Source organism: Rhamphochromis sp. 'chilingali' (genome assembly GCF_963969265.1).
Source record: "Rhamphochromis sp. 'chilingali' genome assembly, chromosome: 21".
In the NCBI taxonomy this organism is placed as follows: Eukaryota; Metazoa; Chordata; class Actinopteri; order Cichliformes; family Cichlidae; genus Rhamphochromis; species Rhamphochromis sp. 'chilingali'.
Genome location: NC_137949.1, coordinates 24,246,322 through 24,257,983, shown reverse-complemented (window position 1 = coordinate 24,257,983; position 11,662 = coordinate 24,246,322). Strand labels below are relative to the sequence as shown.

The 11,662-nt window shown below is 38.3% G+C and overlaps 1 protein-coding gene across 2 annotated transcripts in view; it reads left to right on the top strand.

Annotated features, from left to right (window-relative positions):
- Positions 1-7,969: 7,969 nt before the first annotated feature.
- The window catches only part of dph6 (diphthamine biosynthesis 6), a 58,338-nt gene continuing 54,645 nt past the window's right edge, over positions 7,970-11,662 (top strand). For both annotated transcript variants that reach the window (XM_080871768.1, XM_080871767.1), the window contains exons 1-3: positions 7,970-8,106; positions 8,468-8,559; positions 10,460-10,644. In XM_080871768.1, the coding sequence (XP_080727894.1) occupies positions 8,084-8,106; positions 8,468-8,559; positions 10,460-10,644 (300 nt within the window). In that variant the 5' untranslated portion in view covers positions 7,970-8,083. The remainder of the gene's footprint in view (positions 8,107-8,467; positions 8,560-10,459; positions 10,645-11,662) is intronic.

Here is an 11,662-nt window from a genome sequence, read left to right as displayed (position 1 = left end):
CTCTTGGAAACTCTCAGGAACATCAGAGGGGTCCCTGGGTCTCTTACGTCTCTCTTGCTGCTCACGGCTACATCAGCTCCTCTGGGCAACCGCCCAGTTGGCTGGGAGTCTGCTGCCCTGACCCTGAACCCTGAATATAAGAGGTTAGCCAAGGGCCAGAGCAGAGGCTGAGGGTGGGTGTGGTGGCGGAGGTCAGGATGGAGGAGGAGGGGGAGAGAGACAGCTATTAAACACAACAGAGGAAGGCCCATCAGGATGTGTCTTTTATAGCTGGCTGGTACTTGAAGGAATCAAACGTCACTCCCAGAGGCAGGCAGTCCAGCTAGCAGATGAATCCTGTAAGGGTGGAAATGACGGGGTCAGGGTTTTTACAAGGTCAGGATGAGGTTAGCGAAAGGTCAGAAACTCAGTAATCTCTTCTTTTCAGTCTACGATGTTAGAATTGTGTTAACACCATTGTACGGGTGAGATACCACATTGTGTATTAACACTGGTTGAGGCCTAAATGACACAAAGATGGAGGTAGACCTTTTTTTATTATTATTCACTATCTCGCCAAGGCTGCTGGCTGCAGCTGTATGAATACTGTATTATGCAGTGCCCAGAGCTTTTCCTTTAAAGGTCCTTAGATTCAATTCTGTATTGCATGCCAAATCACAGCATAAGGTTTAAAATACACTTTTGTAGACATGTATTGGCTATATAAAGACTTGTATTCAGTCAAAAATGTTTATCAGTGTCATATCTCAGCTATACACTAATTACATTAATACAAAATTATGCCAAAAATCCAACACTGAGTACAAACGTAAGCCAACTAAGAAAAGAAACTAATGTGGTCATATGTCAACAACACTGGTCAACATTATTTTCTTTAAAACAGCTGGTGTAGTTTCATAGGATGATGACACTAGTTTGTTGATGTTTATACCACAGTAAAATAGATAGAGCTGGTAAATCAGTGAAAATGTTGCAAAAATATATATATATATTTGATCCTATCGTAAACTTTAACTATGTTACTGAAGTTAACCTGCATACGCAAGTATTCATTGTTGCTCAGGAGTAGCCTCCAGATGGCCGCATGTCTCCTACCAACACCTCAGACTCCTTAACCCTTCAACCCTCGAGCCATTCAACCTCTCCCCTCTAACACTGTCTCATTCCTTGTTTCATTTTCATTACAACCCTCCTGCGAGGATTTGAACTTGTTGCCCCATCTGAACTGGGGTGACAGCTCACTAAATCACTGCCTTTTAGTGGGCCTGCCCCCTTTTTTATACACTTTAATCACCAGACTCCAGTAACCAGGAATATTGGGCCCAGTGTATGGAATTCTCCTCGTAAAAGAAAAGGCACAGGCCACTGATGTGCCTCTCATGGCAGAATCGCTGCTAGAATTCATCTTGTTCCTGCTGAGATGGTGGTTGATGGAGGCGCTGGCTCTTGCTTACGGGTGACAATCAATCGCTCAGGATCAACAGGTTTTAGGCTGTAAACTTGAGGTCATCTCCTATCTAGCCGACAGTTTCTCATCTGGTGATGCTGGCGTTAATGCTGGAGGGAGGCCTTGGATTTTGTTTGTTATTTATGGTTAGTCGCAGGTTTAGAAATGGTTCTGAATGATCGGAGGCTATTTTTTACACTCAGTCTGTCATGGCTTTAAATTGGTTAACCCCCTGTGTACACAGGGTGTCTGAGAAATGGAGAAAAAACAAAGAAAATTCAAGCTACTACTATATAACAGGTTTTGTTTTTATTCAGAAACTTTTTTATCTGCAGATTGATTGAGTGGTATGGCTCTTCTTGTCATCTGCCATACATTTCAGTCCTCGATTTGATGAGCCTCTTTTCTCAGTAGTAGTCCTCTCTGTCTTCTTTTCTCTTCTTCTTCCCTCTCAATTTCATCTCCAACCAAACATTAATCCTTATCCTCCCTAAGGAAGTCCACTTCATGCAGCAGTGAGGGTATTTAGAGTGAGTGTTGACATTGGACAGCAGGTTAGACAAATATCCTAGACTCAAAACCACAAGACAAATGGCAGATCAGAGCTCGCTGTGTTCTGGCAGCGAGTTTCCTGGTCTGACTTTGCTGAGGCCAGCCATTCAGCACGAATGACATCTTACTGCAAGGAAGAAAGGTGGGTGGTGGATGAATGAAAATGTGGGAACAGTTTAAAGAATGGGAGCAGGACAGAGGGAAATGGAAGGAGAGCAGAGAGAAATTTGCTGAAAGGTAAGACAACAAAATGTAAAGGAAAGGCAACCGGCAAGCATGAGGGGTGTTTTTAAACACATTCATTTATGAACACACACATTTTTCATATTTTTATGTCTTTATTGAATACATTTAGCTACTCTTCATAGTGCAGAAAAGCTAAGTGAACACTTGAATTTAATAACATATAGAGGTAAAAGCCTCCATCATTTGTAGCTTTTTATGAGAGCTTGAGCAACAATGTGCAGAAATATTAAACCATCTATTCCAATGAAACTGTTTTGGAGTATCCTGTTAATTTCTATAATTTTTCCCAATTTTTTTAAAGATGTTTTCTCCATGATGCCTTCCACTAACACCATTCTTATTCTATGCCAAACATTTTCTTCCAACATTAAACAATAGAATATTATTTTGAGATAAAAATGAACCGCTTAATATTTTGTCTGTGTATTTTTTTGTAGTTATATTTGATTTTTCTAATGTAAGAAAAGCCAAAAGAAAATTTGCCTTCAAGGACTAGTCTTATGGAGTTATTTGGAAAACCAGCAACTCCCACTGCAATCCTAGAGGTGGTTTTGATTGCACATTACATCATTTCAAGGTGGAAGCAAACACGCATAACCACACACAGACATGCAAACTAGGCCCTGCCACTGTGACAAGCTATCTACTCACACTCAACACATAACCACACGCATACATGCAGACAGCACAAGGCACCACGCACACTCCACAGAGATATGAGGCCAGTTTTGACAACCGCCAAGTTGACTTGGCATTGGCCTGACTGGAGTGATCCAAGAAAAGCAAAGCAGACCCACGAGAGGGCTGGGGCTTTTGTGTTTGTGGAGTGTCACACTTCATCACGAGGGAAACCCATAACAGGCCCAGGAAGACCTTTGAAGCTATGGGAGGAGTGTGTGGGAATCGCCTCTGTGGCTACCTCTGATGTCAACTCCAATACTCTGATTGCAGGATATTTCCTGGATTAGGATTATGTTTGTCGACTGAGATGAAAACTGTCTGAGGATTGTATATCAGAGAGCAGACTAGCTAATTATAGCATCCCATCCACAGTTTAGTATTTAAGTAACACACCGGCCAGCAACAAAAACAGAATTTATATGTTTTGCTCACCTCGATATATAACATAAGGACAGAAAAACAGTATATTTATCTGTTTGTTTGTTGTTTCAGGATATCCATATTGGATTTGTATGGCACAGCTTTAAGGTTTGATGTCCCCTGGTTTTGATTTCTAGGAGGAGATAGTTTCTGTGAACCATTAGGCTGAAGATCCCATATGCAGACCATTGCCAGGCAGCATTAGAGTCAGGTGATAGCAGCATGTGCAGTTTGCTTTGGCTGCTTCAAAATTAGTTGAATGGTGGTATACTTAAATGGGCCACATCCTTTTGGCTGAAGCTTCACAAGTTTCAACCACTGAAGCCATAATTTGACTCTAGGATGCTATAAGTAGGGCAAGACGATTTCAAATCAAGGAGAAATATTCAGGAAATTACATTTGTACTTAGGGATGGTTGGCTGGTTTGGCTATTGGAAAGTTTCCATTTCTACAGGGCTGCATGGATCAGGGGATAGTGATTTTTTTTTTCATCTACTTTTAACCCTTGATTAATACAAAAATACATCCAGACTCAAGTATAATGTCTATTTTTAAATAGCCTACCCAGATCAATAATGATGATAAATGTAGAGGCCTAACAAGAGAGCTGTGATTTCAGGGTTCACTATTTATTAGTCTTTAACAATGCTCCTTTGGTATGTATTCAGTGCTAATTAGGAATTCATGTTTCAAGAAGCTAGACTAACACGCTGAACAAGGTAAACATTACTAAAAATCACCATGCCATTACAAAACATTACCATCTAACTGAAAGCATCATTATGCCCCAAATAAAGGCCACATTAGCCATGTTGTCTTGTTTAATAATAATAATAAAAATATAAACTGTGAAGATATAACAGCAAATTTCTGAACTTGCAGTTCTGTTGCTGCTAAATGATCCTTAAAAACGCAGTAAAGGTTCTTAGGAGTATAACTGTCATTATTTTTTTTTTATTTTTTTTTGTTCTGTGAAGCATTATATACATATTACTGCATTCAGGTTGAGTTGAGATATGAGATAAAAGCACCACTTTAAACGCCTGTGAAAGCCACTTTTCTGCGCAAAGATGTTTATTATTTTGAAGACCGAATAACAGCTCTAAGCAAAATGATCTTGGATCGCTCACAAAAGTGCAGCATCTTATTGGGCAAAACATGTTTCAACCATTTTAATGCTTTATGTCATGTAGAAACCAAATGGAACAGGGGTAACAGCTAAATTTTCATTGGGAGACTTGGGGGGAAAACTCAATTAGCGTTTGCAGACTGGAGGAGGGGGGTTGTTCAGGACAATGTCATGATCAAACACGATTTGGATCAAACCGTGACTTTTTTTTTTCACATTCTCTCGCATTTCCAATCAAGGACCGATTAGCCTCAGACATTAATGAGCCTACTAATCCATTTGGGCCCCTCGTGATAACAGTTAATTGTCTGTAAAAATGTGTACAGATCCCCGTTTGGGTTGTTTACTAACTGATTTGGATGTGGTTAGGCCCTAAAGAGGTATCATTATGTTGATAGTTCTTTGGAAAATGAGCCCCTGATGGAGACAACACCAGAGTGGTGTAGAGTTAAGAATACACAGGACTGCTTTCAACCATTGCTCACTTGAGAGCAAATTTACCAGTACTTTAAAACGTGACTTAAATAAATCTCTGACATTTGGGTAGTTGTTAATTCACAAAAGTTTAGAATAACGTGAGGAAACTGGATGTTTCAAGCAAATAGCTTCATTTGTGCCCTACTTTGTTTGTGGCTTAGTTGAAACTTAATTCCAAATTACAGTAACATTCACATCCAATTTATGTTTGGTGTAGAGTCAGAACAGAGAAGTCGATTTTCTTGAGCTGAAACAGAAAGTTGTCTTTGAGAAGAACGATGCCAAACATTGCTCACACGGTTTTATTTTATTAAAGGCCTCTAAAAAAATGAACCTAAAATTAAGGCTGTTTTAAGGTCATTAGTACAGGTTTTGTTAATTGTCCCAATATTTAATTTCTCTTTAAAAAGAGTCAACCCTGATATAAAACCAACTGAACAAAACAAAACAAAACATGGCCCTCAGATGAATGTACTTTGGATGTGTTGTAAATACTTGTTCACATAACAGAATTTATATGTCATTTTAAAATTAATTTTAGATGTCAACAGCATGTGAATCCAGTATTTTTGCGCTACATCTGAAAAATACAGAGTATAAATGATTACAATAACTGTTATATTGTGTGATAAATTATTTTTTTTTTTTTAGGTATTTTATTGCATCTTATTGTTTCCTTTTATTGCTATCATGGCACTTACATGCACATTTATTCACAAGTTGTACAACCTTGTGTTTTTTGTCAGCAGTAAAACCAATTTTCTCTTTAGAGTTAACATTTACTGGTAAGATCTAATCTTACATTACATTTACTTACATTTTTACCTTTCAACTTAATATTTTATCGATAAATATAATGTACTACTATTTACTATGTACAATTTATTTATTTTCTTTATTTTCAATGTAATGCATAAATATCCTGCAAGCATTACAGCAACTGTTATTCAAAAAAAAAAAAAAAAAGCATTCTCTGCTTCCATACATGATGTGGTGCACAAGTGTGTTTGTGTGTTTGTATTCTGGCCACTCAGCCTGCAACCTTGGCTGGCCTGTTCTGACACTCAATTTATTGTCCTGTGATTTGAGGCCTTAGTTTCTCATTACACCCAAAGTTTTTGTGTCCTTGTGCGACAAAAATTAGTTTGTGTGTCTGTGTAAATCACCTGTCATATGCACATGCTCCTTTAAGAAAAGGCCAAGGGTGTCATTTGATTCCTGCTGCCTTGCTTTCATATTTATGCGTCTCATATTCACGTCCATTGGCTGTGTCTCAGTTGGGCCATCCATCAACACTTTTTATCCCCATCACACCAACAATATGGACATAAAATGCTCTTTTACGTCAGCAAAATGCTGCCACAAATAAAACATGAACAACACACCTCTTTATTTGTCTAGGTAATAAACGACATAAATTAAAAGTGATAAGCGACAAAATTTGCATTAGTCCTATGTTATGGGCTTTAATGGAAATTACCACAGGCTGAGAACTTTTAATATTAAATATAACCCGCACAATTGGAAAACACAGGTGATGTATTAATGAGTTTACAAAACTGAAGGACAACCAGACTCAGAAGGATGTGACTGGCTCTCCAGGAGGCCAGGAGGAGGACATTTTTCAAACAAACATGTCAAAGGAACATTTTTTAAAACCATATCACTCATCCTTTCAACTGAAATTTCCTATAAGATCAAAATATTGAAATATTAATTCTACAGATATACAGGCACTTGTTTGTTGTGCATATTTTTGGTACACTAGACTGGGGACTGAGTAACTTGCTCAGCTATATTATATCTTGAATACAACTCAATTCTTTTTATTGTTATAAATAAATAAAGGACAAGGAAAGAAATTACAAAAAATTAAGTGACCAAATATTACATCTTTTATCATCTTATGTAATATAGAGGGAAAAAACCAAAACAATCGAATGAACATATCATAAGAAAATATTACTCCATTAGAAAACAAATCCTTCCATTCAGCCTATACTGTCTGCACCCCAACATAAACGAAGCTCATCTGCAGGTTGTAGATTTTGCTATATATTCAGGATGAATACAGCCAAACAAAAACAAAAACAAAAGAGGGAACCTAGTAAAAAAAAAGCAAGGGGATGAAGAGACGTCTCTCTCAATTTTGTACACTCAGACAGAATCAGTTGCCTTTGGCCTGCTTAAGGGTAGAAGGTGAGGGAAGCACACAAAAGCAGTGCAATTATTCTGCTCTGGCACAACAACAGAGAGCAAAAGGAGCATCAAAGGCTTTCCTCTGAGCAAAATAGGGCTCCCTCAGAGGAAAGCGCAACCTGTGTGTGAATACCAGTGCATGGACTTTAGGCCCTCTCTTGAGACACAAGAGGCAAAGGATGCGTGTCAATAGAGTTGCAGTGCCTATCCACTTTGATTACGTTATAATACAGCAAGCAGTAGCAACAGTGTAAATAAACCTTTTTTTAATGTTTTTTCAGCTATATCTTTAAAAAAGTAGACGTGTCAAACTCGTTTTTTTATATATATATAATATACCATTGCACATATGTTTAAAAAACACACACACTCTTTCTTTGTAACTTATGTACACCCTGGAAGCACCTAACACAGTGAAACAGTAAGTCTTTGCTGCATGTCTTTGCACTGTGATGGGAATATGCAGCACTAACTGAACATACAGAGTATAAACCTTTGACCAACAGGCTTGGTAATATCCCTCAGCACTACCCTCTTTTAAGCACTTTAAGCACATAAATAACATCTATTTATTTATTTATTTATTTATTTATTTTTTCTTTTCTTGGTGTCTTTCAGTGTAATATCTTTTATCCACTATTGGTTGAACAACTACCGTTATACTTCCTTTTCCTTTTAAAGATTTGAATTATTAAGGAGCAACTGTTAACAAACCTTACATTTCAATAATGTAAGTAAGAAAGAGAGCGGTGTTACGGATTTTCTGTCAGGCACATTAGAGGGCACCTCAGTCGAATGACGAGGGTCCTTTAACAACCCGGAAGTCTGGCTTCCACATGTTTTTGTGTACGCTCGCCGGTTGCTAAGCGGTGTTATCACATTGTAGTCAATACTTGTGGTGCTTTTAGGCTCAAAAACGAAATCTAACAGGATGAAAGTGGTTGCGTTAATAAGGTAATCGCAGCTTGCCGCTTTAACCGTCACACAGGTCTGTCACTGATGATTTGTGCTTGCAGAGCAGTAAGCTACGGATGCTGATGTATCTATATGAGTTAATTCAAACCAAGAATATGACACCCATGCAGGTGTAGAATTATTGCCTAAGGGTTTGAAGACGAATGAAAGAGTGGCATAGAGTGGCTGTAACATGCTGTGAGAGTAGTGCACCAGAACTCACCCGGTACATCCACAACCTTGTGTTCCAACCCTGGATATTAAATATGGTGCACCACATTCCCACATTGCTAAACTTTGCACCCATGATAATGTGTGTGTCAGCTTAGCCTCTGTGTCTGTTTATTATGTTGTGTTCCAGTGGGGGCAAAGACAGCTGCTACAACATGATGCAGTGTGTTGCTGCTGGGCACCGGATCGTAGCTCTGGCCAACCTGCGCCCTGCTCACACAGGTGAGTAAAACGTGCTCCTGGGATTAACCTGTAAGCCCCAGCAGCTGGCTGGAGCTGGCTTTGCTATATGGGCCAACCAGCTGCACTTCCGTTCCCAATAACTGTACATAAATTAAATATTTGATCATTTCACTTTTGAACTGCATGTTTGTGTGCTGTGTCCTTACATATATTTGATCTGATTTGATGTTTTAACAAATGAAATATTCAAATATTAGTGTTTAAAATAACCAGAGTCATTTATGGAATGCTAAGTAGGCCAAAAATATTTGAATAGTTTCAAAAGTAAGTTAATGATTAAATACATTTACAAGAATTCCCTATTCACACTATAGTGTATGCCCATATAATATGTATTTTGTGTCTAATGCCAACACATTAATCTGTATAACTGAAAGAAATGTGAAGAGAAACAACATGTCCAATTGCAGATTAACAGGTTCTATTTATCTAATGCAACAGCAAAGCTCTCTCTAGTACTTAACTAAAATTCTTCTCAATAATGGGACTTAATTTTCTTTGTTGTAAACTTACTTAAAATTATGTATCTCTAATTAAACTTCTCCCCTGTGTTTTACAGTTATTCTTCCTTGTCCAGTATAGCCTACACTACAGCATTATTGTCTAAAATTGATACTTCCTGTATTTTTGAACACGTTAATCCTGAGGAATTAAAATTTACTGAGGAAGAACTTTTCATGAGGAAGAACAACTTCATGAACTTTACTTTTATTGATATTTGCTAATATCACTAAATGGGGCTCTGGAAAAGTATTCTCTATTTTTAGTGATTGAAATACTGGAGCGGGTGCTCTGTATGGTTTGGAGTTGCCCAGATCTTGCAGTTGGTTCGCATAGATGCCTGCCCTCCCTAAGTCTGCCGGAGGTCTCTTGAGGTTAAAAAGGAGTTTTTCCTCCATACTCACACTGAGTGCTTTCCCAAAGGAAATCTTTGGTTTCTATCTGTCTGGTATAATTTAAGATGTTGGCCTAACTATGATAAGTGGCCTGAGTTGTTGGGATTGTTTTCCAGTTTAGTTCAGTTCAGTTGTATTCATACACTAAGCTATAGTGCCATTTCCCAACTATCCAAGTCTGCTTCACCTTTTAAGCTAAAATGGAAGAGTTTGTTATAACTGTAACTAACTTGAACTTTGATTATAAACTATAGTACGTGTCACTCTCTTGCCTATGTGCATGTGTGAGGAGCCACACTTGTATATATGTAGCAACACGGAACTAAAAATCAGTTGCTTAGTTACTGAATTTTGCGCATTTCTAGTTTTTGCTTTTCACTCTCCAGTCTCATGCATCCCTAGTGCATGTTTTCATAGTTTCTTATTAACACCTGGAAGCGGCCCAGTACAAGCCTGACCGAGTGGCACAGGATTATATTGGCTGCTGAGCAGCTCCTCTGGAGCAGTTAGGGTTTAAGGGCCTTTTTGAAGTGCATATAAGTGGTGTTAATGAGGAAGGTGCAAGTGCTGCTCTTTCACTTCACCAATCCAAATTTACTGTGTCCATCTGGAAGTTGCACCTGTGACCTCTGAGGCACCGGGACAAGTTTTTAGGTCACTGCTGCAAAAATGATGAAACTTGAAACTTTCAGTTAAGTTTGTTCAGACTTTTGTTTTAAATTACTTTCATTTAAAAAATTATTTCTTTAACGTGTGGTATCTTGAATATACAATGCATTGTATTAATAAAAACATATAGTCAGATCATTTTTAATATAGTATTCATTAATTGTAGAGCTGTAGAGGTAGATATTTAATGTCAGTTATTTCTCAGGGAATTGCACCATCACTTCTTGTGCATAATCCAGTGAAATCCCTTTTGTCAGACACGATTAAGGCTCTCATCAGGCACAGGTTGTAACTCATTTTCCTTCGTGCATTAGATGAATTGGACAGCTACATGTACCAGACGGTGGGCCACCAGGCTATAGAACTGTATGCCGATGCCATGGACTTACCTCTATATAGACGCACCATCCAGGGATCCAGCCTGGACACTAGCAGAAACTACAGAGAGACAGAGGGAGATGAGGTAGAGGACCTTTATCAGCTGCTGCACCTTGTGAAGGTAGGCATCTGTGCCAGAAGAGTTTATTACCCCGGATGTGCATTTTCAATCCATGTCCTCCGGCCAAGAGGCCTTAATACTTTAGGAGCCCATGACATTTTATTTCCACACACAAAAATATTGTTTCATTTTCTTGATTTATCTGTAGAGTGCAACTTCCAAAGACATTAAGGTAACTGTGTAAAATGCTTACTTGCTTGAAGTAAGATTTCTACTGCTTGACAGTTTTGGTTGTAGTTTAGTGTTTTATAATCTGCTGAGTGTTTTCAGTGGATGACAGGTCTACACTGCAGGCACCCAAACTCTTTTACAGTGGAGTCATATTGTTGTAATACATGATGATTATGTGGTTTGTTATTGTCTTGCTACAATATGAAAGTCCTTTTCCTAAAAAGGCTTTTTTAATGTTTCCTTTTCATGCCGGGTGTACTAAAGCACTCTATACTGTAATGAGTGCTGACTTTTCAGCTGTTTTCTAATAAAAATCCACATAGTGTTGCTTTTGCGCTTCCTTAATTCCCAAAGAGAAATTGAAGTTGAACTTTCTAGTCGGTTCTTAGTTCCTATTGCAAACTGCCAGGGAGACTAAAAAGCCCATATAGTGCTTTTAGCCTGCCTGATTTAGCATATTTTAATTTTTCCTTTGAAAATAAGGTATGTTTTCCTTTTATTTTACTCTGGAATAATAGTGTGGCTGTTGGATCACTTAATCAATGTTTTATGGGCAAAGTTGGAGAGAGGTGCCCTTGAACAATGGCTTCACAGGAAAAATTCCATTCTTTTTTTTATCTCACTTGACAGAAGATCAGATGCAAAGATTAATCACCAAATTAATATTTCATCAAATACCACTTTTGACAGGACTCTGAGAAAATATTCATTTGATGGCAAATTATGTATGAGGCCTTGGTGGTCCAACCAGGTACGGGGTGGCTGACTGACAGGTTTGAGATAACTGCATGTGTGTTTAGAACACTGCTGGCACTGCTTGCCTACCTGACCGCCTGCAGCCATGAGG